This window comes from Colius striatus, chromosome 1 (genome assembly GCF_028858725.1).
Source record: "Colius striatus isolate bColStr4 chromosome 1, bColStr4.1.hap1, whole genome shotgun sequence".
NCBI lineage: Eukaryota > Metazoa > Chordata > Aves > Coliiformes > Coliidae > Colius > Colius striatus.
In genome coordinates, this window is record NC_084759.1 from 28,313,018 (window position 1) to 28,340,503 (window position 27,486).

The 27,486-nt window shown below is 47.1% G+C and overlaps 1 protein-coding gene across 2 annotated transcripts; it reads right to left on the reverse strand.

The window, feature by feature from the left end:
* Positions 1-27,344, reverse strand: PHF11 (PHD finger protein 11). Of its 2 annotated transcripts, none has more exons than XM_061994508.1 (12): positions 27,248-27,344; positions 24,168-24,299; positions 23,485-23,603; positions 22,479-22,614; positions 19,652-19,759; positions 18,097-18,230; positions 15,024-15,070; positions 11,846-11,904; positions 10,042-10,108; positions 7,793-7,915; positions 6,590-6,661; positions 1-864 (listed from the first exon to the last, which is right to left on the reverse strand). In XM_061994508.1, the coding sequence occupies exons 4-12, from the start codon at positions 22,584-22,586 to the stop codon at positions 725-727; spliced, it is 858 nt and encodes a 285-aa protein (XP_061850492.1). In that variant the 5' UTR covers positions 22,587-22,614; positions 23,485-23,603; positions 24,168-24,299; positions 27,248-27,344; the 3' UTR covers positions 1-724. The 2 variants fall into 2 exon arrangements, with proteins under 2 accessions (XP_061850492.1, XP_061850501.1); XM_061994517.1 differs by lacking the exon at positions 27,248-27,344 and adding an exon at positions 26,875-27,066.
* Positions 27,345-27,486: the final 142 nt, after the last annotated feature.

Here is a 27,486-nt window from a genome sequence, read left to right on the forward strand (position 1 = left end):
TTTCTTAGAAAGGTTTATTTTCATTAACTTACCCTTTTATAACTAAGCAATGCCTTTCTGTAGTCAAACAATTTAAGACGGAACACGCGGAAGTTGTATCCTTTCGTAACAGAGAAAGGAAGATACAGTCCATGGTTTGACCCATTTTACATTGTAAATGTTTCAGGTATGATGCCCAGCTGTGTCTGGTCTGCCTGCAAACACACACTTTCACCGCTGCCCTTAGAGCAGAACTTGTTACACGTATAAAGCAGTCAATCAAGTCATTGAATTACAAAAACCCACTCTCCTGTTTATAATTCAGAAGGCTGCTTTGAGTGCAAGTTCTGCTAATTTTTGTCTTGTCTTTGGAAAGCCAAAGCAGCAATGTGCTCCTGAACCCTTCCCGCCTGGATGCCGCCAGAAGGCAGCGGCCACGGGCACCAGTGCCCTGGGGCTGCTGGTGCACCCTTGGCTTGGAGAAAAAAGGCTTTAGGGGAGGGTCCTGCTGAGCTTTCAAAAAAGCTAAATTGGGTGTATAACACTCATTGATCTGTAGCAAAATTTAAAGGGAGGGACAACTTAAAATTATTGCAACAGTGAGGTATCAAAATGAATAAAACACCCAGTTCTGTCCTGTGTCCCTGTCTTGGGGGGGAAATTACACAGACACCAACCCGACGTGCTCTATGGTTTCTACCCTTAGAAAATCCTAAACATTGACACATCACAGACAGGCTCAGGGCTACTCAGACACGGTGCTGGATGTACTAGCCCTGCTCTCTGGGGTAGGAAGCACAACTCCCTTTAAGTCCTGCAGTAGCTCAATCTTGGTATCCAGTCTTTTTCTGCTTTCCAAAAGTTCCTGGATTTTTTCCTCTGTTCCTAGTAGGAGAAAGAAAAAAGCTGTTATTTATATGTAACGGGTACTTCAAATACATGTGCAGAGGCTACCGAGGCTTAGCTTGGCCTACACTGAAACCTCTGCCTTCCTTGTTGAAGCAAAGCCTCTGGCTTCAGCCCCTGTGGGCTCTGCCCCTTGGTGAAGGGCAGGGCTGTGTGGGGTGGGGAAGGCACCAGCTGATGCCCAGTGTCAAGCCACAGCCCAGTAACACCTTGTCATCCCTGTACTGGGATCTCAAAACTAGCTCTGGTAGAGACTTAATTGAAACCATCCCAGCAGTTGCAGAAATCATTAGTTTAGTTACTAATCCAAGGTGACTGGGCCTGTGAGCTTCACCAGTTCCGTTTGCAGAATGTTTGTGTGGGGACTCAGGCAATAAAGGTGCATTTAAGATCTTTAAAAGATAACATCTCTGAATCACACACACTTACAAGCCTCATGGATTTTAGCCAGTGATAAAATCCAACTTAAAAAGAGCTGGTTTAGACAGCTGCACACAACAGCTTAGTTCTCAAAAACACAGTGTGAGCATTTCCCAGGCCGGCTGCTGCAAAGCAGTTCCTGCCAGAAGGCCGATGGCAGTAACAACAGGTCCTTCATTGGCCAGGCCCTGCCTGACCCCGGGGCTGCTGCTCTCCCCTGCTGCCACCTGCCTCGTGGTTAAGGCTCCTGCAGCCAGAGAGAGCTCAGTAACGGCCTCACCCGAGCCCCCAGGCATCACCAGAACCCCACCTTGTTCACTGCACCTCCTAAATGAAGCATGTGCTGTGTTCTGGAGCAAAACACACAGCGGCGTTGGGGCACTCCTGAGCACCAAAGGCAGGCACTGAACAGCAAACAACTTTTCTCTATAGAATCACAGAATGAGTGGGGTTGGGAGCGACCTGAAAGGTCCATCCCACCCCTTCCATGAACAGGGGCACCTTCCACTAGACCAGGTTGCTCCAAGCCCCATCCAACCTGGTCTTGGACACTGCCAGGGACACAGCATCCACCACTTCTCTGGGCAACCTGTGCCAGTGCCTCACCACACTCACAGGAAGGAGCTTCTTCCTAATATCTAATCCAAACCTACCCTCTGTAAAAGTCACAGAAATACAGTGAGAATGCCAGAATTTGGATTTTAGTAAGAAGCAAAAGATGACACAGTATTTACCCTAGTCATCACACAGCCTTGCTGGCTAGAGCCTGGAAGGCTGATTAGGACAATGGAAAAACAGGATGCTGATTGCCTTCCCTCCCTGCAGTTTCACTTGTTACCAAGATGGTTTTAATTCCTTCCTCAGTGGTCCATTTTAAGAGCTCCTCTGGGATCAGTTTGTAACCAACCTCAGTGTGTGTTTTCATTACGGACCTTGACATCAAAAGTAGGCTGAAGGTACCGGAAAATAAGGTTTTGTGGTAGGGGAAAGACTGAGCTGCACAAGCACTGGAGAGGGGAGAACTTTCACCTGTGAGCATCACACGGTTGGCTGTGGGCGCGTAGGTGCCAATATCAAGAATTTCTCCTGTAAGCTGAGAAGAGGATGAAATAACTGATGCAGCTGTGAAAGGCAAGTGTGAGCCAAGGTTGTGTCACATGAGGAGCTTGGAGCACAGATGCTTTAGGGTCCTCGGGTGAGGCCCTGGTGGAACCTTGTGTTAGATAACTGCCACACTGGTCGCTCCCCTTTCCCAAAGGGGAATGGAAATGTGAGAGCAGGAGGCCAGAGAGAGGAGTCTGGCTGTTCCAGGTGAGTGAGGGGAGACACAGTAAACCACCTTCACGCACTGAACCTCGGTGACAACTCATTGATCCCTTTCCACAGGGATAAACCACAGCAGAAGTTAGGACAAGGCTGCTAACCATTCAAGAGGGAAATGCGAGCAAGAGAGTCACCTCCCTGAAAAACAGGTTTAACTTTCCTGCTTACAGTAGCTGAGACTAGAGCCCAAGGCCCAGAGTTTCCTTCTGTACTAGCAGTCACAGAATCTCAACGGTTGGAAGGGACCTCAAAAGATCATCTAATCCAACCCTCCTGTCAGAGCAGGACCATCTAGAGTAGGTCACACAGGAACTCATCCAGGTGGGTCTTGACTATCTCCAGAGAAAGAGACTCCACAGCCCATCTGGGCAGCCTGTGCCAGTGCCCCATCACCCACATAGTGAAGAAATTCTTCCTTGTGTTTCTTTGAAACCTCTTATCTTCCACTTTGTACCCATTGCCCCTTGTCCCATCACTGGACATCACTGAGAACAGCCGGGCTCCATCCTCCTGACACCTGCCCTTTATGTATTTGTAAATATTAATGAGGTCACCCCTCAGTCTCCTTCAAGCTAAAGAGCCCCAGCTCCCTCAGCCTTTCATCAGAAGGGAGATGCTCCACTCCTTTCATCATCTTGGTGGCCCTGTGCTGAACTCTCTCCAGCAGCTCCCTGTCCTTGAACTGAGGGGCCCAGAACTGGACACAATATTCCAGATGTGGTCTCATGAGGGCAGAGGGGCAGGAGAACCTCTCTTGACCTACTGCCCACAGCTCTTCTAATACACCCCAGGATGCCATTGACCTTCTTGGCCACGACGGCACATTGCTGGGTCATGGTCATCCTGCTGCTCACCAGGACCCCCTGTCATGGTTTCACATGACAACCTTTTCTGGTAAGGGGCTGTAAAGATGGCTCCTGTAAGAAGTTGCTCACAACTCTGCCCAGCTCTGAGCCAGACCCACTTCTGGGGCTGAGCCAATTAGATGCCTCCATGATCACTTTTTAAGAGGAAGCTGGAAGAAGAGGGTTCTTCCTCCATCTTCTTCCTTCTTCTGCCCTTCCTCTTCTTCTAGCTGGTGGTGGTGCAAGGAGTAGGAACAGTGACAGAAACAACCATGTGGACTCCAAGGTCAGTGATGAAAGAGTGGAGGAGGTGTGCTGGAGCAGAGACTCCCCTGCATTCTATGGAGAGAACTGGTGAAGCTGAGATTTATTTTCATTTCTTTAAAGACCCCGCATCAGCGGTAGAGACTCATTTTGCTAAAGCTGGCCCCAGACCAGGGGCAGCGATTCACTTCATTAAAGGCCCTGAGCCAGGGACAGTGACCATGGCCGGAGGAGGCCGTGTCCTGTGGGGGGGACCCAACCACTTCACTGCAGACCCCAAGCCAGGGGCAGTGATTTTCTTCTTTAAAACTATGGTCGGAGCAGACTGTGTCCCGAGGAAGGGACCCAATATCCACAGCTGTAACTGTGGGGAGGAACCCACGACAAAGCAGCTCATTAAACTTATGCCCAGAAGAGGCCTTGTCCTGAGAGAGGGACCCTGTAACTGCAACCGCGGTGAAGAATCCACACCAGAGATATTCACCAAGGACTGTGTCCCGTGTGAGGGAACCTGTATCGGCAGAAGCTGCAGCTGTTGGGAACAACCCACACCACAGAAGTTTGTTAAGGACTGTGTTCCAGGGGAGGAACCCCGTGTTGGAGCAGGGGAAGAATGCCAGGAGTCGTCCTCATCTGAGAAGACAGAAGCAGCAGAGCCCATCTGTGAGAGACTGACCACATCCCCCACTCCCTGCCCCCCTGAGCCGTTGGGGGGGGAGGAGGTAGAGATATCGGGAGCAGTGAGCTGGGCCCGGGAAGAAAGGAGGGATGGGGGAGGGAGATCTTAAAGTGCTGGTTGTAATTTTCTCATCATCCTACTCCCCTTTTGCTTTTATTCCGTTCTGTTTCTTGTAGAATAAACTTTCCTACTTTCCTCTCTAAGTCGAGTACTGGAGTCTGTTTTGCCCAGAACCATAATTGGCAGTGAGCCCTCCCTGCCTCTGTCTCAATCCACAACAACCTTGCTTATCTTTTAATCCCATTTTGCTGGGGACTCTGCCATCCTAACAAGGGTAGGGGTGAATGGGAGCACCAAGCGAGACTGTTGTGGTGCTGCTGTGCTAGCTGGGCCAAACCACGACACCCCCAGGTCCTTTTCCTCTACACTACTCTCTAAGAGTTCATTCCCCAGCCTATACTGGTACATGAGGTGATTCTTTCCCAGATGCAAATCTCTACATTTGCCCTTGTTGAACTTCATTAGATGTCTCCCTGCCCAACTCTCCAGCCTGTCCAGGTGTCATTGGATGGCAGCACAGCCTTCTGGTGTGTCAGCCACTCCCTCCAGTTTAGTACCATCAGCAAACTTGCTGACAGTGCCCTCTGTGCCCTCAGCAAGGTCATCAGAATCATAGAATTGTTTTGACTGGAAGATACCTTTAAGATCAAGTCCACCCTTTGTCCCAGCCCTATCAACCACTAGACCATTTCCTTAAGTGCAACATCCAACTGTTTCTTTAACACCTCCAGGGACGATGACTCCACCACCTCCCTGGGCAGCCCATTCCAATGCCTGACAACCCTTTCAGTAAAGAAATTCCTCCTCATATCCAGCCTGAACCTCCCCTGGTGCAACTTGAGGCCGTTTCCATTGCTTGCTCTACTGCTTGTATATTAATGGATTGAACAGTACTGGTCCCAGCACTGACCCCTGAGGGACTCCACTAGACACAGGCCTCCAACTAGACCCTGCCCTGTTGATCACTACTCTCTGTCTTCTTCCCTTCGACAAGTTAACAATCCATCTCACTACCTGATCATCCAGCCCACATCACCTCAGTTTTGCTGTCAGGATGCTATGGGAGATGGTGTCAAATGCTTTACTGGAATCAAGATAAACTACATTCACTGCACTACCACCTGGTTACATCTTCATAAAAGGCTATCAGGTTGGTCAAACGTGACTTCCCTTTGGTAAAGTCATGTTGATTGCTCCTAATGACCCTCTTGTCCTTTAAATGCCTGGAGACAGCACCCAGGATAAGTCACTCCATCACCTTCCCAGGGCTGGAGGTGAGGCTGACTGGTCTGTAGTTACCTGGCTCCTCCTTCTCACCCTTTTTGAAGGCTGGAGTGACATTTGGAGGTCCTCAGGCACCTCTCCTGTTCTCCACGACTTACTGAAGATGATGGAGAGTAGTTTAGCAATGACTCCCACCAGCTCCCTCAGCATCTGTGGGTACAACCCATCGGTGCCCAGCGATTTATGTACATCCAGACTGCTCAACTGATCCCTAACCCAGTTCTCATCAACCAAACAAAACTCCTCCTTTACCCTGACTTCCTCTGGAGTCTGGGACTCCTGAGGGCAGTCTCCAGCAGTATAGACACAGGTGAAGAAGGCATTCAGCAACTGCCTTCTCTGTGTCCTTCCAAGCAACCACTCCTGCTTTTGTCTTCCCTGTACTCTGGGCACGCTCAGCTGGTGTCTCAAAGCCTGTCACAACTGCCATCAGGTGCAGGTGGGCTCTGCTCAGCACATGGCTGTAACTGAGACACAACAACTGCCCAGCAGGAGCAGGGCTGGAACATAGGCAGGCAGTGGGAGGGAGGGAGGCTGCTGAGAAGGAAGGGCAGGAGGGCTCCCTGCAGGACACGGAACTGCCTCTGAGGCAGAGACCCTCTGGTCTGCTACAGCTGTGGAACTGTGACTTGCCTCCCCTTTCCCTTTAGACAGTCAGATCCAACGTACAGTCTTCCTAAAGGCCCATTTGGTCAATTATTTATATAACATTGACAAAAAAGCTCCTTGGAGTTTTCTTTTTCAACGGACAGTTCATTGAAACCCCCTGAAGAATAACCTCAAGGCAAACCACACATCACTGGCTGCTGCTTTTTTCTTTTCCACGTACCTGAATGAATATTTGTCAGTATATTTTCAAACAGTCCACAGTCGAAGAGTGACATGACTGTCTCTTCATACTCTGGGGGAAGAGATCACTTGAGTTAACATTACTGAGTAAAGGTTTACAGAACCCTCACGTTAACGCAGAGCCCTACAGCAGAAGTAGCACGAGACAGTAATTACTTATTTTCTATCACACTGACTGTCTGAGGTTTCAAGATTTCTTCCTTCTCATACATCTCCTACATTGAGGATGAAGGATGAGGAACTTGTCAATTCTACTTTTTTTCTTTAGTTTCATGCAGAAAATAGGGAAGGGGAACTACCGTGAATTCCCTTTTTTGGGTCTGCACCATGTGAACAGTTCATGTGAAAATGAGCAACAGAATCATGCCTCAACTTCTTAACTGAGGCTTCCAATGAAGCAAAATAGTTACTAAACACCTACAGAGCTTGCAAGAGTGCTGCTTAACAGTGAAGACTTTGAACCTCTAATGTCTCCTGGACTTCATTACTGCTTCTGCAGTTGCTCTCCTGTTACACACAACCAGCTCATGAGGAAGATTTAGCCAGGTGGGACATTTCACTTTCCATGCCTGTGCTTCAGTTACTTTGCATAAATGAGGTATTATTCATAACTCAGTAAAGCTGGGAGAAGAATAGGAGAAGATTCCACATTTTCTTTTTTAACTGCGCTGGGGCAAAGCAACATTAGAGTGGAATCCTCCAAGAATGGAGTGTTTTGAACAAGCTGATACTTAAAAGTCAATGAAACCCCAAATACACACTAACAGTTGACAATAAAATTCTGACTAATCATCGAAAGACTTAAAATGTACATACTTGAGGATTTTTGCCTCAAAAGAGAACACTGGTATTAACAGATTACTGGTCCTTCCATTAAGCTGCAGGACTACCACAGGCTTATGATCCAAATAAAACCATGTGGTTCTCTTCAGGACCTCTCTCCCCTGCATCTCCCAGGAGGTCAGGCTGAACCTTCCAATGCTCATGCCAAAGGGTAAAAGGGGGCTTTAAAACTCCAAGTGTGAAGGTCTTACTATAGTACAGTGAGATGGCAGCTCTGGTGACATGAGGAACACTCCCTCAGGCAGGACCCAGTTCTTTGATACTGCAGAGGTATCTGGTGAGCGGCCCAGGGCCCAGAGCCTGGGCTCAAAGCAGCAGAGTCCCCCACAGGGCTCCCTACCTGTTTCTGAAGTGTTGTCATCCATCAGCTTTTCCTGTGCCAGGTGAAGAGTGTCCAGCATTTCTTCAAATATGTCATCCAACAGCCCAGCTTGCTTGCATTTCCTAACAAAGTCTATTCGGACTGTGGAAACACACAAACACACCCTTACCCACGAGTGGTCTCTGAAGAGGCTTTACTCGCCCACTTCACATGCTAAAACTCTGGCTAAAAGTCCCCCTTTCAGTAACAAATACTTACCAATACTTAATAAATCCCTGACCCCTCCAGCTGCCTGCTCAGCCCTCTCCCATGGGAACATAAACAGTCAGGCAAATGCAAAGGTTGCACTGAGGGTATAAAATTCCTTAAGTTCTAGGTTTGGCTTCATTCACCAAACACCTAAATGCACCACTCCTGGAGCCTGCTCATGCCCCCTGGGCTAGGAAAGTGTCCTGGTTTAGCAAGGAGCGGCTTTTGCTTGGTAACAGGGGGAGCGGGTTGCAGTGAAGACCTGGTAAAGAGTTTTTGGACCCTCCCCCGGCTCCTGGGTTCACACCCACCTCCGGCCCGGCTGGGCCAATCTGGCGCCTCTGCCATCACTACTTAGGGACGGGGATTTGAAGTGCTGGCAGGAGGTGTAAGAGTGATACAAGATGGAGGCGATCACGTGGACCCTTCAGCCAGAGAAGGAGGAAGGAAGGAGGAGCATTAGACCTTATTTGGTTATATTTTGGGGTTTTATGGTCATGCTTTAGTTGGTGTTGCATTAAATTATTCTGTTTTCTTCCCCAAGCCAAGGAGCCTGCTCTGTTTTGTCCTGAACCTTAAGCAGCAATTAAGCTCTCCCTGCCCTTTGGCAATCCTCAGGTCTTTGGCACTTGAGGCTAACCGTGGTCTTTGTTCCCTCCCTGGTGGGCCTAAACCACAACAGAAAGCAAGCTATTTGTCTTGCTGGCTTTTTTATTTTCTTCCAGTCCTTAAGGCCACACTATGGATTGAACAGATTAAAGGACAGAAAACAGTGCAAGAAGTGAATCGGTACTGGGTTTGGTAAGAAAACTAAGGCTACTTGTACTCCAAGGCATTAAAATCTGCAGGGGGGTTGGAACAGATGATCTCTAAAGGTCCCTTCCAACCCCCACCATTCTTTGATTCTATGATTTCTTACAGCCCATTTTACGCACTTGCTTTGTCACATTTGGACTGCTAAGGAAACAACTACCTATTTTTTGTTTATCTCAGAGTGGCAGGTCAGCAGCAGGTTTCAGCAAGAGCAATTCAATGGGCTTTTGAAAAGGAAAGAGCTCTCAGACAGCTCACAGAAACCTGCCAGCCTCCATTAAAAATGATTTTCTTTTTACAGGAGACATTTGTGAGAAAGCAAGTGTCATTTCACTTACACCAGATGCCCTACAAGTATTCCAGGATTCTTTATAGCTTCCCTGTTCTTTATAGTAGTAGTAAAAGCTCAGAAAAAGCCCCATTAGGCAGCCAGCTACAGTTACAGCAGCATGGCCACATGCTAAGCATGGCCACGGGAAGGTGAACAAACACTGCTAACACCTTCCAAACTTCCAAGCAACAGCATAGTCCTGACAAGCACTTGCCGTGGGACCTTCAGGGTAAGGTGAAGGACTGCAGAACTGAAGGATGCCTGGCTGATTTCAGTGTTTGCAGTAACACATTTATGCAGTAAAATATGATACCGTGTTCAGCATGCTGTGTACCCCTGGGGTCCAAAAGGTTAGATAAGCAGGCAGTGGCAGCAGAGCTGCAGCAGTGTTTGTTCAGAGCCCCGTTCCCACTCAGAGGCAGAGTTGCTGCTCAAGCTGCACTGAACCCCTCTTACACTGCTGGGCTCCTGCTCATGCCCCTCCTCACAGCATCTCCTCTCCTAACCCCAACTTGAGCACCGTCTGGCAGAGGGCATGGACGGCTGGTTCCCTGTTTAACTGCCTGGATGTGGAGGAGGGTGGGAGGTCAGGCAGAGGCACCCATCACTGGAGCAGCCCCACAGCACAGGGGCAGCCCTGGGGCAGTCACCAACTCATACCACACAGCAAGTCTTGGCCAAAGCACAGAGGTTGGGCTGCTGCACAGTTATCAGAACCTGCACAGTTCTGCTCCCTGGCCAGAGCCTGGAGAGTCATTTGTCTCGGGAGAATAACACAGATACATCTGCAGCACCACTGCCCTCAGCCCTCTCCAAGCTCTGAACTTCAGCAGAGCAGCCCCCAGCACCTCCTGCTCTAGGAAGTGAGACACACCTTTATGCAGGTTGTTTTTTCTTTTGAGTATCCGTAAACTGTCGTCTTCTGCTGTCTCTTCTCTGCCCTGGAAGAAAATCAAAGAGACCTATTTTTACATCATGCTGACATTTACTGCTTCTTTTCATTATCTGACCTCTATACCAACAGAAAGATAAAAAACAGCCTGTATTTCTGTGCATACAGCTGTTTCTTCTGTACAGCTAAGGATGGTCTTCTCCAAACATTCCAATTTCAAAAAGGGAAGCAAAAAAAAAAGAGCCCAGCCTCTGGGACACCACTGCATTTAATTATGGATGTTGGGACATCCCTTTTTTCTATAGCAGCTAGCAACAGGACAAGGGGTAATGGGAATAAACTGGAACACAAAAAGTTCCACTTAAACATACGAAAAACCTATTTCACTGTTCAGGTGATGGAGCCCTGGCACAGGCTGCCCAGAGGGGTTGTGGAGTCTCCTTCCTTGGAGGTCTTCAAGACCTGTCTGGACATGTTCCTACGCAACCTGATCTAGGTGAAGCTGCTTCTGAAGGGGGATTGGACTAGATGATCCCTAAAGGTCCCTTCCAACTCTACCATTCTATGATTCTATGAATTACTGCATTTGCTCTCAGCACAGATGTTACCAGCTGCCCATTGCTAACTCCCTGTGCAAGTGACCTTGAGTTCCCTAAACCTGATGTAATGCTAGAAAGGATTTGAGAGGAAAGGGAGAGTGTTTTTTCTTTTCCTTTGAACAGGATACAGTCATTCTCTGGTGTTCCACGTCACACCACAGTACCATAAATCATTCTTAATCTCTGTCAAAAACAACTCCACCGATGTAAAAACACACTGCTTACACAATGGTAAACAATTTATCCCTTGGTGATAAATCCTGGAGCCCCTCAGCTGCTGATTTGCAGGGTTTGTATTGATTTCTGAGATCACTAGCACTGCAGAGCAGAAACGGCACATTACTGGGGGTAATGGGTCAAATGGATCTCAGTGATGACGCCAGGAACGTTTAAGTGGATTTACAGCCCAGAATTTCTTGGAGACAAATAACTTGCCCTTATGAGAGTACTCCATAAAAGCTGCAAAGACCGTCCACGTGCCTTCACACGACCTCCCTTTAATCACCTGACACTTCCCCACAAGTCAATGGGAGTTCCCAGGCACATTGCCATGGAGCCAAGAGAATCGCCTCACAACTTAAAATACGCTGTATTTACAGGTTTTCTAACGACAGCCTCTAAAACAACTCCCCCTGCAGCCAGGGGGATGCTCTGCTTGATAGATCTGAGCCCCTGGGAAGGCCATCTTCACCAGCAGAGCTGGGAACCGCCTCATCTGCAATGAAAATCTGCCCCATGTACCATGAGCACAGGCTCACAAATGAGTAAGTGCCAGTTTAAAAGGCCGAGTGTCTCATCAAAAGCCGCTTCCCATAGAAACTGTGGCAAGCTTGAAGCAAATCTGAGGGATGCAGAACTTTCAAAGAAAAGAAGCCCACAAGGGGAAGCTTCTTCTGGTCCCATCGAGATCAAAGCCTGCTTCAGAGGTTCCTACCACCTTTGTGTCACTTTCACTGAGGGCAGCATTGGTTCTGCCTGAAGCAGCCCTCAGTGCAAACCTGGTTTGAATGCAAACTGGTTTGTTTCAACAGAATGACAAGATCAAACCAAGGCAGCTGTAAAGGAAAAAGTACTGATCCTGTGAGGAAATCTCTTTCTGAATGCACTGTCAAAACACTTGACTAAAGAAGTCCTTTGCTGTAGCAGATGTACGTCCTTGTTTTAGAACTACTTAAATTCAGAATTACCCTTTGTTCCATGATGGTGGGAGATTTCAGAGCATGCCTTCTCCTCTTATTAGCTGCACCTAGGAATCAGGAAACAACAAAGCAACAAACGCGTCAACCTCAGACTGATGATTTCACATCATTCAAGTTCTCTCCCCAAAAAGCTACAAAAGTGAAGCACTTTGGGTGGCAAGGCAAGAGTATGTATCTGCTTCCCCAAACACCTGTCAGTTCAACGGAAAGCACATTATTTCCACGTAAGAAAAATTCCCAGCCTGAACCATTAGGAAGGAGTGAGTGCAAATCGCTGCAGCATCAAGATATTGGCTTGCCTTTTAAACTTGGCATAAAGCAAACCCTAGATTGTAAGATTTATGATAGTGGTTGTTTTCAGTCAGTTCTTGTTTACGTTACTACACCCTCAGAACTAAGACCACAATAGGAATTATTTTAGGTGTCCCAAAGACATACAAATAGCATTTGATTCTTAATTGATATACTGATCTCCAGAAACAACTTAACTTGTGAGTTGAATATCATTTATACTACAAGGTGTTTTTAGTGATGTGGTATGAGACTTCTGCAAAATCACCTGCCATCTCTCTGCTCCTTCTATCAGCATGCACTAGCCTCTGTCCAACATCCTAACTGGCAGCTGCTGAAAACACCTAGAGTATCACAAGCAGAGAAAGGTAACTCTGGCAAGGAAGACATGGCAGGAGCACAGAAAGACAAAGAGTTCAAGCATCCATCAAAACATGAGGGTTTTTAATGAAGTGATATAAGCCCCCTTCCCACATAACTCTACATCCTTTAGGCAGCACTTTGTAAGGTTTTTCCTGTTAGGAATAATCTTACTAAGAGGAATGAGAAGTTACTGTTGGTACAAGAAGGCTGCTGAAACAAATCTGGGGTTTAGGTACTGGTGCTGCACACTTGCATTTTTCATGGCCTGAAAAGAAGTCCTAGCCAAGAAATCAATACTTCATCCAAAATAAAGCTGTACGGCCTAACTTGGGGCAGGCTAGGAGATGCTGGCTTAGGCACAACATCTTTGAACCATGGTAGGATTTGCTCAGGTCTTCCTGACATTTGCTTTAGGAGTTCTTTACAAAACAAGAGGGACACAGTCTGAAGAGCAGCTCAACTCTTCCAGCTCCCCACAGTGTTCTACATTTGTCAGCCTTTACTCTGGGCACATCCAACATTCCCAGGTAAGCAGAGGCTGGAGCCTGTTTTCAAGTCCAAACTGTGCTCTCATCACTGCTGCACTGTGCTGCAAGGAGACTTCTCAGCCCCTACAGGCATCCTATCCCCTTCCAGCCAAAGAGCAGAGTCCTGACATTACAGCACAGGAATATTGACTGGACCAAGAACAAGGGCTTGTTTCTTCCCTCCATTTTCTCTGAGCTAGCAGGGAAAACAAGTCTGGAGAGGCAGCCCTTGGGCATCAGCTCCTGCTCCCACCCAGCCCAGCGCTACTCAGCCTGTCTGGAGGGAGCAGCAGAACTACTCAAGTTGGATCCCAAGAGACAAAACTACTGTGGAGCCACAGTGCTTCCAGCCCAGCCTGTCTCACTCCTGCTCTGTGCACACCTGCAAACACTCACCTCAGGTGTCCCCTGCCTGCCCAGACACAGTCTCTGCTACTTCAGCCAGCCCACCAACTGATATCCCTGGCTATTCTGAGCACCAGCTGTGCACTTGGGAGCTGCTCAGAGGCAGGAGACGTTGGACTTGGGGAAGCAGATGTCATTTACCCAATGCTCAGAGCTGCTCCCGATCTCCTGTGGTACAGCTACACTCCTCAGACAGAAGCAGAAGCAGCTCATTCAGGAGGCAGGACACACACTGCCATCTCCCTCTCAGAAACAGAGGGTCTCCAAATCAAGTGCCTCTGGAAAAATCTCCTCTAGAAGAAAACTCTCCTCTCAGAGAACAGGCCATACATTGCATATGCAGCACTTCAAAACACTAACACCAGCCTCCTAAGATTTGAGCTTTCCTTACAAAGGAGGTGGTCTACAGGGCTGGACCGAATGTCTCAACCTCATCTCACAGTGGAAACAAACAATCCTGGCCTTTCTAGTACTTGGGCAGGAGACCACCTGGCACCTTGGACAGACCCAGCAAACTGACAACCATCAGAGCACAGAAATCAAATGAATTTTTAAAAGGGAGGGAATGTCAGGCCTCAGAACTATAGATAAGTAAAAAGGAAAACTAGTAGGCAGGAGAAGCTGCTGCCTTTTGGTTAGTGAAACACAGCAGTATCGGGTGTTAAATGGACTGCACATCCAGCTATGAAGCCTCTGACTAGAAGTGTAAATGACAGCCACCTAACCCAGCCCTTGGGCAGCAGCAGGGCAGAGCCAGATGGTGCTAAAGCTCAGCAGGCTGCAGTGGGAGCGCGCTGCTCTTAGTACTAGTGCTCACGGTTTGACAGAGTATAACTTTCCACACCAAGTCCAGGCCAGGCCCCAAGTCATTTTCAGCAGGATTGCATGCATTAGATTAACAAAGCCACAGCTCTGGGTGGTTAACTCAGTGAGGTTCCTGACTACCTCAGAATCAGCAAGGACTGAGGCTGCCAAAGGAAGCTGCATTTCTGTAGCAAAGGAAGGAATCCTTAAACAGGATTGTTACACTTGAAAAGCTCTTTGTTACACTTGAAAAGCTCTTTGGGATCCTTCAGGATGAAAGGCCTTGTTTTAAAGATTACTGCAGTGAATATGAAAGGTGCAAATGTGGATGTTTTAATGTAACTACAGGTAAAAATCCCGAAGTGATCACTCTTGTAACAGCTCTCTCTCTGCCAGTCAAGTGTGAGCTTGTGCATCCTTCCTCAGTGTGGATTTTGTATCTCACACAGATCTTACAAGCTGTTTGGGCCTATCTGCCTGCACACAGTCACAACAGTTCCATGAAAGACCAGATCCACAGAACTTTAAGTCTGTTTTGAGGGAGCCTTAGGGAAGATCAAATACAAACATCTCCTACTTCAAGACCTTTCAACAAAAACCAAGGTCTTTGTTGTCATGCATACACGTGGATCTCAGCCAAACCCCTCCTGCAGGATTAGAAATCCACTGCTTGATAGAAAGGTGGAGCAACATTTGTTTTGTTCAAATGTGTTAGCGACTGTAGGATGCAAACTTTTAAAACACACAAAATCAATGAAGCCATTAAAGAAACTCACCATAGTGATTGGTCCTATTGCCTGGGTCATGTTTTGGGCAGAACACTCTAAAATTTAAGTTTAATTTTAAGAAAAAGAGAAAAAGTATTAATAAATACATAAACAGTTATGCTGACTGATTGCAACAGACATTTCCTCCTCATTTCATTGAGTGTAAACTGAGAGAACCTTAAGAAAATTATCAGGATTTTTGTTCAGCATCACCCTCCTAAAAAGCACCTGTTGTGAAGTCACATACATGCACAAGCTTGTATTTGTACTTTCAGAGCCTCAGTGGACTCTGCACACCGAAACCTTCAATTACAAGTCACATTAACCCACTGTGTTCGGACTCACTCTGTTCAGATCCCGAGTCAGACACATTTCAGCTGCTGTGGCAATCACTGTGGCACAGGTACTCTTACTGAAATGCCTCAGAACAGCTTTGAGATGAATGCTATCAAGATGAAATACCACAGCACTAATACTGCTCAATCACAGCTACTGCAGTTCTGCCCACTTTGCCATGTGCCACTCAGACCAGAGCCAGAACCTCTTTAGACACACCTGCTCAGCAGCCAGCTTGTCCTTGAGCCCTGGCAGAGCCAGCAGCACCGTGCCACCATGCACAGTACCTGCCACCAGTTTAGAGGCCTCTGTGTCCCTCTCTCCCTGCTGCGCATGGCTCACAAGCTTGTCCCCAAATCCTGAGCAAGCAGGGCACCCTCTTCAAGATCCAGTAGCTTACAGCTGCTCAAGCCAAAGCCATTTGTTCCTTAAAGACTTTGGTAACATGAGAGATGGGAATATTTTCTCTGGTTCTAGGAGAGCAATGTGAATTCCTCAGAAGAGGCAAAACACAACAAGTATTGCTGGAAATAGTCCTTGTCTTCTGGATACAATAATGTGGAGACAACATGAGTCAGCTTCTATAATAAGCCTTTCTTACAGAAGGATCCCAAATCACTTTTTAAGTAAAACTGCCTTGTCAAGAGCGTGGTTTAGCTGATCTCTTCATTACAAATCTCTTTGCCAAGACTAATGCTCAAGTGTTTGGGAGCAATTTTTAAAGGGAATTGCATTTACCAGGAAGTTTTCCAATTATGGTTGTTCTTTTATTTTAACAAAACAGAAGCACTGACCTTAGAAATGCAGTCTGTTTCCTTCACAAGCCAGCTTTTTTGCCAGAAGTTCATTCTGCTGCACAAACCCCCAGATTTATGAACACCTAGCAGTTTAATCAGAATGCTAAATACTGGAGGCACTTCATTTGCATCCCTGAATTTCTAATACCTTTGGAAGTTGGTTTTTACCTCCTCTCCTTTTAATTCTATTCTCTCCCAGTTAAAAACAACCTTCCTAAGTACAAGAATGTCTTTTAAAGAACAGACAATATTTTTTACTACTCAGGCTGCTTTATTTGGAAGCACTTCCCTCCCATTGGCAGTATAGATTACACTTCTTTCCCCACCCCTATTCTTATTAGCCACTTCCATAGCACTGAATGACTTCTTTTTTTGTTCTGATCTATTTGTTTTGATAATCATTGCTCATCGTCACAACAGCAGCAACTTGGAATTTAAAAGCCCCAGCTTGCTCTCTCTTGAAGGACTCTTCTCTTTTGATGTGTTTTTCAGTGTGTTATATTTCACCATGAAAAAATGCAGGGGGCTGACAATCCACATCCATTGTTTGTCTAGTCTTGTTCATCTTCTTTCTAATAATTTCAGGCTAGCTACAAATTTTGTGCCACCAATACTGTGCAGAAGTCTTTGGGATCAAATCCCTGAAGTCTGTCTCACTGTCTCTCTCTAAGCCACTCCTTTATCATCTCTCACATTGCTATAGCCTAGTTTCCTAAATTTCTATATAGGAAAAGCAATTAGTTTAATAGACTGACTCAATACAAGGCATTTTCAAGGGTCCTTCCTTCCAAACATCTCAAGTCACCAGCTCACCAAATCCAACTATATATTCAACCACTTCTTCACCAGTCTGCATCTAGAATGTGGTAGTCCTGTTCATTTCTCAACATCTTCAGAAGTTCAATCTTTTCCAGTCTGAGATATCCTTTCTAAAGCTGTATTATGAAAGCCATTTATTCTGTGATCACAGAAAGCTTCCACCTCCCTAGCTACACTCTTTCACGAGCTTTTCAGACTTCCAAAGGCTTCATAAGCATAAACCAAACATATTATCTTTGCTATACTGCTTGGCTTACAGTCTTGCAGAAAGATGTGTTTAGTTTGGACTTAGTAGCCTGGTGAAGCAGCCAGGATGACACAAGAAGACCCACTAGTCCACCTCTTCTGGAAACAAGTAGTGATGAGATGGTCTAATAGATTAATCTAAGACTAACAAGGCATGTGAGCTCTCTGGCCTGGCACCAAAATGGACAGGGGAGGTTTTTACGTGCCTCAGACTTTAAATTCAGCACTTCAAAAGGCCCCTAAAGTCCCAATTTCTAAACCAATCCATCTGCATCCTCTAAACAACTTGTTCCATCTACTAGTATCAATGCAGGCAGCCCAAGGTCAGGGGACACTGGGACTAGTGTGATTAGGACAGAAAACTTTAAATCTGTTTAGTTATGTTAACGTTAGCAAAGTACTTGAAATACAAGGTCTTCAGCAGGAACACAAAGTTCTCTGCTAGCATATGGAGGGAAAATTACTGAAAATTTCTTAGGGTGAACTGCCCCAGAAGTGCTACAGTCTGCTCTGTGCTCACACCACTTTTACTGAAGCTTCTGAACCAATTTGAGCGACATGAATAAAACACTTGGTCCCTGAAGACAAGTTCAACAGTCAGTAAGGATTGGCTTCCTCAGTTTTGGCCTACTGATCTTCTAGGGATATTTCAGTCTCAAACACTGACTAGATTCCTTTCCACAGTTGTGATGTTTTCCTGTGAAAGGAAAACATTTCCCCTGTTACTTGTGAATAGAGGAACAAGCATTCACTTGAAGAGGACAATGTACTTCCTTTTTTAAAAAACAAAACACTTAAAACTCGACACAATTGTTAAGTTTTTCTTCCTGACACCAACACCAAAAGCTCAACACTGACTAGTTAGTAAACACTGGGTTAAGTACCGGTAGACTCCATTTACTTCATCTGTCTCGATGGCTGCATCATCGCAGAGGGCACAGAAGTAGTGGTAGCTCCTGCGGCAGGCTCGCTCCTCGCAGCCCACTGTGGCTCCCTTCTTGCGACAGAAATTGCACACCTACAACAGGGTGAGGGAGAGTGGGGGGTGAGTGCTGCAGACAGCTGCTGGAGACCCTGCCACATGAGGCACATGTTCCCCTCTGCAGGAAAAGCAAAGCTTTCGGTGCAAGTCACCTTCATGTAATTCCTTGGGCAATCTCAGTCCTCCAAACTCACAGAATCACAGAATCTCAAGGGCTGGAAGGGATCTTGAAAGATCACCTAGTCCAATCTCCCTGCCAGTGCAGGACCTCCTAGAGTAGGTCACACAGGAACTCATCCAGGTGAGTTTTGAATGTCTCCAGAGAGGAGACTCAACAACCCATCTGGGCAGTTTGTTCCAGTGCTGTGTTACCCTCACAGTGAAGAAACTCCTTGTATTTTTTGGAACCTCTTATCTTCCACCTTGTACCCATTGCCCCTTGTCCCATCACTGGGCATCACAGAGAACAGCCTGGCTCCATCCTCCTGACACCCAGCCTTCACATATCTGGAAACATTAATGAGGTCACCCCTCAGTCTCCTCCAAGCTAAGGAGCCCCAGCTCCCAGCCTTTCATCAGAAGGGAGATGGCTCCACTCCCTTCATCATCTTGCTGTCCCTGCGCTGAACTCTCTCCAGAAGCTCCCTGTTCTTCTTGAACTGAGGGGCCCAGAACTGGACACAATATTCCAGGTGTGGTCTCACGAGGGCAGAGTAGAGGGGCAGGAGAACCTCTCTTGACCTACTGCCCTCAGTCCTTCTAATACACCCCAGGATGCCATTGACCTTCTTGGCCAGCAGGGCACATTGCTGGGTCATGGTCATCCTGCTGCTCACCAGGACCCCCAGGTCCCGTTCCCCTGTACTACTCTTTAGTCATTACTTCAGACACCTTTTTGCTCTCTTACCTCTACTTCATAATGATGAATTTGAAAAATGATGCAAAGAGCCACATAAGGACAGTAGGCAACCTCCCCATCTCCCCTAAATCTTGCCCAAGTTCTTTCAACACCTGTTGGTGTTGGTTCTTTTAAAGTTTTATAGGCTAACTTTTGTAACGAAAAGAGTTACAGTCAGGATGTAATGGAGAAGGGCAGCTGAAGACAAAGCTAGTAAGAAAATCTCATATAAATAACCTTTCTCCTGCTAAAACCAGAGGGTGTCCCCCTTTGTACTTTCTGATCATATAAGTTTGTTTCAGGCACTGGCTTAGTCCTTTCCCAAAGTCTCTTAGGAAACTCAGATTGAAGACTTAAAGGCCAGGAAAAACAACACATTTTATTATAAAATAAGCTAAATTTCACCACATATAATGTCAAATCAATGCTTCTAAATATGTAATTTCTCTCTTAGTAGATCAGAAGGATGAAGTACTTTTCTGCACTTTTTTCTCCCAAGCATAAAACCTTCAGTATTATGAGATGGGACTAAGAGCAGGTTCAGAAAGAAACCCCTTACCAGCCGCTTTCCTCTCTTCAGTTCTTTCAGCACCGATGCCACATCAAATCTTATATCCAGATTTTCTGGGTTATACTCTTCAGATTCCACAAATCCTGAGGAAAATAACTATAAAGGCAAAAGAGATGATATTAAGAATTACTAGAGGGACTCAGTCACCAGTGCAGAAAAGAGAGGAAGGGTACATCTCTTCTTCTCACCCCACCTAAGAAGGCTGATTTTTCTCTGTGTTTTTAAGAGGTTTCATCTACATTGAACAAATTGCTATGCTTAAACTTTTTCCCAGTCAAAAGTTCCTCTGTATATATAGATTTCACACGGCCTGAAGGTGACCTAAGAAATGCTAACAAGGTGGGAAAGTGAACTTCGTGAGAAGTGTGAACGACGAAAAGACTTTCTGCAGCCTGTCCAGAGTAAGGAGCAGAAGCTCTTTGGCTGACAGACCTCCACACCTTGAACATCCCGTTATCTGCCCAGTTTGTCCTGCCTTACAGCTGAATGCGACGTTTCTCTATAACAACATTTACACATAGTCTAATGCTGACAACAGCTGATTGCACAAGGAACACAGGAACATTGTGCAAAGCCTGGGAGAAACCCTCAAAAACATCGTACACATGCACATTCAGGCCACTTTAAGTCCTGTGGAAGTGCTGAGCCATGACAGTAAGCGAGAGGGAAAGATCTTAGCAACTTCTTCCTAACCACTATATACAACTAATTCTAAACAAAAGTGAACTACCCATATGTCAGCTGGCAGGCACAGTCTGCCTGCTCATGTGAGAGCTAACTACAAAAAAAACAAATGGAGAAGCTTAAGGCAGAGACATGAATTCAAAAGAGAGAGAAAAAGTTTCAAGACTGAAATGACATTATAGCCTTAACAAAACACTGTAACGCTGTAAAATAAGTAGCACAATGTCTCAGGAAAACAAAAAAAGTAGTAGAAAAATAAAGATATAAAGTTAAAACGTGTGAGAAGCTGGCAGGTGGAACAGCAAGAGCCAGAAAGTTGTTCCAGCAGCAGACACAGCTCCTGCAGCAAGCGACCCCCACCAGAGGGAAGAGTACAGCACCTGGAATTGATTCTGCACCCCAAGAACCAGCTCAACTCAGATTCCAGAACAAAGGGGAGGCGTTTTAACAGTAAAAAGAGTAAATACTCTAGGATCACAGCACCCTTAGGGCTTCACAGATACTTTTTTTATATTCAAATTCTGATATTTTTATTCCTTATTTTAGTCAAGGCACAGACTGGGAAGCTTTTTACTGTGTGTAGTGGTTTTGCCTGGGCCAGGTTTTTGGTAGCAGGGGGTTACAGCGGTGGTTTCTTTAAACAAAGAGCTGCCACAAGTTTCTCCTGTAGCTGACAGAGCTAGGACCAGTCAATTTTAAGATGGACCCCACACCTGATTGAGGCCTGGCCAATTAGTAACTGAGGTAACACCTCTATGAATAACGTATCTGAGAAGGAGAAGAAGTTGCTGGGCAGTTGCTAAACTGCAGCAGCAACAGGGAGTGAGAATGTGAAAACATCTCCACAGACACCAAGGTCAGTGGAGAAGGAGGGGGAGGAGGGTGCTTGGGCCCTGAAGGAAAGACTCCCCTGTGACCTGTGGTGCAGCCCATGGTGAGGCAGCTGTGCCCCTGCAGCCCATGGAGAAGCATGGCATAGCAGAGATCCACTCGCAGCCCATGGAGGAGCCCACACTGGTGCGGGTGGATGCCTGAAGGAGGCTGTGACTCTGTGGGAAGCTCACCCTGGAGCAAGCTCCTGGCTGGACCTGGGAGTCTGTGGGGAGAGAGGAGCCCATGCCAGAGCAGGTTTGCTGTCAGGGCTTATGATCCCATGAGGGACTCAGGCCGGAGCAGTTGGTACCTGAAGGACTGTTCTCCTGGTGGGTGACCCACACTGGGGCAGGGTGTGAGGAGCTGCCCCTGTGGGAGGCCCCATGCTGGAGCAGTTCGTGAGGAGCTGCAGCCGATGGGAAGGACCCACACTGGAGAAGTTCATGAGGGACTGTCTCCCGTAGGGAGGGACCCTACAGTGTAGCAGTGGGAAGTGTGAGGAGGCCTCCCCCTAAGAGGAAGCAGCAGCAAAGTCCATCTGTAATGAACTAATGAACTGACCGCAACCCCCATCCCTTATGCCATCTGAGGGGGAAGGAAGGAGAGTCCTGGGAAGAGGGAGGGGTGGGGGGAGGTGTTTCAAGATTCAGTTTTATTTCTCATCTCCCTGTTCTGATGGTTCATTAATAACTCAAACCCTTTCTCCTCAAGCTGAGTCTGTTTTGCCAGTAACACTAATTGCTGAGTGATCTCCCTGTCCTTATCTCGACTCACAAACCTCTTCTCACCCCCTCTTCAGTTTAGGAGGGGGAGTGATATTAAGACTTGGTGGGCACCTGGCACCCAGCCAGAGCTAAACCACCACACCTTAACATATGAAAACATGGCAATATTTTCCTGCAGAGGTTTAAGTACACGATTTTCTGTGGTCAGAGAAACTCCATCCAATTCAATGTCTCAAGAAGACCTATTCCTACTGACAAGTGTGTCCAGAATCCTTGATCAGGAACAGACATGCATGAAAACACCACAAGTCAACATGTCCAGCTTTGCAGCTGTGTCCTCCCCCTCTCCAAAATTCTGGCCAATCTGTGTTGGTTTTCATAGCTTTTCAATCTAATAAAAGCTTTCTGGCTTGGGTAACCATCCTTTTAATTCAGACACCATTGTAGAGTCAACATAAGCAAGCAGTTGAAACTTCCCCTTTGTCCCTGCTTCTCCATTCCTTTTATGTACCAAACAACTAAAAGCCACTCACCAGACAATCCTGATGAGCTGCAATATTTCTCTCTTTGGCAATATACATTACAGAACCAGCCTCCCCTTCTGAACAAAATGCACACGTTCTTCTCACCATCTTCGCCATTATCCAGAAAACACCTAGAGCGGGCAAACTGGGACAAAACACAAAGCAATTGATGCAACTACCACATGCCAAACAGGACCAAGGGAGGAAAGAAGAGCTTGCTAGCACTTGCCCTCTAACCGTTTCTTCACCTAAATCTCCTGAACCTTGGTGCTTTCCTCTTCCAGCAACAGGCAAAACCCACTCTCGGAACAGCAGTGGCAGGGAAACCAGCTCCCAGGTGCCTCAGCAGTTAGAGGAGGAGGAAAACTGGTTTACTTCCTCTTGGAAAGTAACTAACAAGTCATAAGGGGTAATACAAGACTTTTCAAACTTGCTCAGCAATATCTGCTCCAACAATAGGCCCAAGAGCAGAACAGTAAATCATGCCTCAGCTGTGAAACCCTTCTTATTTGAAGAAGGACAATAATTGATAGCAATGCTTTACTTTTCTTAAGCTAGTTGTACCACATATGGGTCTGCAGGTCAACCAAGGAGGGAAAAAGCTGTCTCCAAACTTTTCCAGTGCCTTCCAAGAGTTTGCAGAAAACAGGAAAGAAACACCAATTCCTTACTTTAAAAAGGATGTAACAAAGAAGGATGGAGAGGCTTGCACATAAAAGCAGGCAGAATACAAAGAGTCAGAAACGACAGATTTGAACGTTCTCTCTCAAAGAGGTGGAGCACTAACATGAGCAACAAACTGTTCTCTATACCCTGGGGTTTGCCCCATAGACATCCATTCTCTTTCTGGCCATATCCACCCAAGTCTTAACTGTTTTTCTTCTTTCTTTCTTTTCTTTCGGCAGCTGCAAAATTTTAGGGCCATAAAACAGTCTAAATCTTCTGGATAAGCATTTACCCATGTGCCCCACCAGTAGTTTTAGAGCATCCCGACACACATTAGTAGAAGTTTTACTTTGTCTGTGGTTTCTGTGCAGTTCCACTGCAGAAATCTCCAAGGATTTCCAACTCCTACTAGGTGAGATACTCCAAACTGCCCGTTGCTAGGGACGTCACCTCTGCCAGCACAAACTCCTGGAGGATAAAGGTAAGAAAAGCTTGGGTTTACTTTTAAGAAATAAGAAGATCTGAAGGTAAATTATTCTAGTGAGAGAGAAGCAGTAAGGTCCAAGTACAAAGCAGGCAGGAAATCTCACAGTCCAGGAAATCTTGCACACCTTCCTGTGGCCTTCAAGAGCCAATCTCTGTTTTCATTAGTTCTCACCTCCTTCCCAGAAAACAGAGGGGATGGTCTCAAGTGAGAACACCATCAGAGTAGTTTTTCACCTCAGGCTCTGACAGAGAATTTATGTAATCACAGGTAAGTCACTTCATCTCCACACACATCTGGAGGTTTTTTCCCCTCATCCCTCTACCTCTTGTAAGCAAGGTTGAGACTGATTTCCAATGTCCATTTATACAGTGACAATCACATCAGTCTCAGAACTGAAGCATTAAATAAATACAATAGAAACAAACAGAAATAGATGTATTAGAACTAGAATAGAAAAAGAAGACAGAAAGAAATTAAAAAGAAGAACAAGCTAGAGTTTGAATGGTCTAGAACTCAGGAATACATTCTCTGCAGCAAGCTGGTACCTGGAATTGGTACAGATACATAGGCCCTGCGCAGGCCTAGTCAGACAATCCAGCTCCAGGGGTTCTGGGAAGAGGCTAAAGGTGAAGTCTGGAGTCCCTGGTGTTCTTATAGGCTCAGGAGAAATCCTGGTGCTGCAAGAGAACAGAAGACATTGAGGCAAGGTCAGCTTTGGGGTGACTCCAGCACCTTCGCAGGAGTCCTGAAGTGGTGAAAGGGCAGCTCTTGGCCATCCCTCCCTGCAGAAGCAGCCAGCCTGCACTCGCTGCCCCGTTTAGCTCAGTATCCCATCTGCCACTAGAGCGCTGCTTCAGCCCTGTGCTCTTCCCCAGCTTTCTCCAGGTTACTGCCAGGGAGCTGATCCTGAGCTAAACAGGACAATGGGTCTGGCTGACTGCTGCCAGGTGAGAAGGGAGTGGTTAAGGGCACAGTTCCAGTTCCACAGTTTAATTACATTTCACCTGAACAACCCCTTGCTTTCACGGGTCTTAAGCCTGTTGCTCACAGATTCCATTTGACACCCCAGAACCCATTTGAAAAGGAAAGAAATTGTTCTTCCTTACTCTGCTCCTCCAGTAACACTTGTGACAGCACAGATCTGTTACTTTCTCCTCCTGTCTCTTTTTCAAGTTGAAGAACCTGAAAGTATTTAGCTGTTCCTTGTACAGAAACTACTCCACACCTTGGATCGTGCCTGTCCCTTCTCAACCTCCTCTCTACTGCTGCTGTGTTCCAAGAGGAGAAAACGACCCTCAAAAGGGTGGGCTACCATTTACAGTCAGTACCAAGACACCACAGCGCTCTGCATTTTCTCTTCTTAATGATTTTTAATATTTCAATCCTATCCTAGACCACTGACCATGGAGCTGACACTCTCATGGAACTACATATTGTAGTTCCCCAGATCTCCTTCCTGAGTGGCACTGATAGAATGAATAGCATTGGTGTTATGACTGCTGCTCTGACACATGCATCATTTTGTACCTGTCAACATTGGACATTCACCTGCTATTTCATAGTCAAATCACTTTGCTGTCACAAAGCCCTTCTGCAACTCTTCACAGCCAGCTTTCAGTTTCACTGCCACAGAAGCTGAATGTGGGAACCTCAGGAGACTAAAGTAAAACTACTATAATAGCTGGAGGCCCTTCCATTAAGGACAGAGCAAACAGCTGCAGAACAGAAGACAGGAGAAGCAGTTGAGGGAAAGAAACATTGATGTGCCTCTGGCTGCTTCTCTGGTACTGTGCTGCTTCCTACAAGTAGGTTTGTTTTGGTTTTGTTTTTCGAAACAGTGGTAAAGAAGAAGAACACGGGAAATGAAACAGAAAGTAAAAAGAGACAGGAACGTTTCTGGCTACTGCACAGGCATTGTGCCACTTCCAACTACATCTTGTTGAAACATTAGCAGTTTGTCTAAATATTTCCTCTCCAGAACCCAATCTGAAAGCATTCTTGCATATAAATAGGCATATTTTACACAGGAGGAAACTACGGTACAGAATGTCACTCAGCATATGTGTAGGGGACGAAGGAAAAGAACGCAAGTCCCCTGACTTCAGGCACACTACCAAAACCCACTGGCCTAGCTCCTGCTCCACTCTCCTCTTCATGCAGTATAGTGAAGGATTTAATCTATTGAAGCAGATATAAAGAAAGAAATTACACATCTATTACCCCACACTCACTGTGTCCTCTATTTGCACTTTGTGAGGAAAGAAGCACCACTGGTCTTAGATTAGTGGGCATCACGTATAGAAGCACCCCTCTCAATTCTCCTCCAAGTCATTATGCAACACAAATACATTTCAGCCTTTGTTAGGCTTTAGAACCAAAACCAAAGAAACCTATCTTTCTGATCACCTTTCACTTTGTACAGGGGAAATACTTTTAAGAATGTATATAAAAAAAATCTTTAAAAAGGTATACGTAAACATACCTGACCCAAGTGATAGGGGTCAATAGAGGGCTCCTCATTAGACCTAGAATCTCACCTGTTCACAAGATCACAGGATGGTTTGGGTTGGAAGAGACCTCAAAGATCACCAAAGTCCCAACCTCCCTGCCATGGACAGGGACACCTTCTACTTGACAAAGTTGCTCCAAGCCCCATCCAATCTGGCTTTCAACACTTCCAGGGACAGGACATCCACAATCTCTCTGGGCAACCTGTCCACTGCCTCACCACCCTTAATATAAAAAATCTCTTATGTCCAGTCTAAATCTACTCTTTCAATTCAAAACTCTTGTCTTATCAGAACGGGGCCTGAGAAAAAGTCTCAGTCTTTCTTATAACCCCCTTTTACACATTGAAAGGCTGCAATAAGGCCTCCCCAGAGCCTTCTCTTCCCCAGGCTGCACAACTCCCAACTTTCTCAGCCTGTCTTCATAGGAGAGCTGCTCCAGCCCTCTGATCATATTTGTGCCCTTCCTCTGGACCCGCCTGACAGGTCCCCCCACCTGTCTGGTAAGTGGGACCCCAGAGTTGGACACGGCACTCCAGGTGGGTGACGTTTGGACTTCTGCTGTTAGAGGTCCCCAACCGCTCCCTGATGAGCTTCATGGAGAAACACCTTATCATCTACTGACATGCCGCGTCCAGGACCCTAACCACAGGGGTGTCGTTGTTAAGAGACTAACGGTTACCACCTTGATAAGACTACTAAGCGCCACACGGCAGCACTAGAGGAAGGATACAGACGGACTCACCACCGTGGGCCGCTTGGGCGCTGAGGCAGGGCTGGGCTGGGGCCTGCGGAGGCGCTGCCTTCCCTCATGCCCCAGCGCTTCGAGGCCTAGCGAAGCGAGGTGTCATGCAGCAGGAGCCGCCTGGAACGCCCCGGGCCGCTCAGGGCCGAGACGGGCCCCGCAGTGGCGGTCTCCAAGACCACACGCCCCGCCGCCGAGGGAGGCCCGGGGTCGCCCTCACAGCCCCTCCCGCAGCCGCGCTCTGCCCCGACCTCCAGGCGGGCCCACTCGCTGAGACTGGGAGGGGGGAAGCAGTCTCTGAAGGTGTGTCAGGCACCGAGGGAGCGCCGAACACGGAACGGCCCGAGTTCCCCTTCCTCGCAGTGCGACTTACCGCGGGACGGCGAGAACCATTCACCCGCAGCATCACAGCCCGCCCGCTGCAGCGGCCGCTTCCGCGCTCCTCCGCGGCGCCCGCCTCCCCCGCCAGCGTTCCCGCGCGGAAATGGGCGTGCCCGGCCGCGGGGCGAGCATGCTCCGTGGCGCGCGCCGGGGCCCGCGGGGAGCGGCGCGCCGCGCGGGGCAGCGCTCCCGGCGCTGATTGGCTGCGGCTCCGGCGGGGCGTGGCGACGG

What these genes read in the sequence shown, in the direction of transcription:
- PHF11 (XM_061994508.1), bottom strand. Translation starts at nt 22,586, where the DNA reads ATGGCGAAGATGGTGAGAAGAACGTGTGCATTTTGTTCAGAAGGGGAG. An exon ending in GAAGTAAATGGAGTCTACCG is followed by an intron (nt 15,071 to 18,096) that starts GTACTTAACCCA and finishes CTTAAATTTTAG; the next exon opens with AGTGTTCTGCCCAAAACATG. An exon ending in CAATAGGACCAATCACTATG is followed by an intron (nt 11,905 to 15,023) that starts GTGAGTTTCTTT and finishes CCTGATTCCTAG; the next exon opens with GTGCAGCTAATAAGAGGAGA.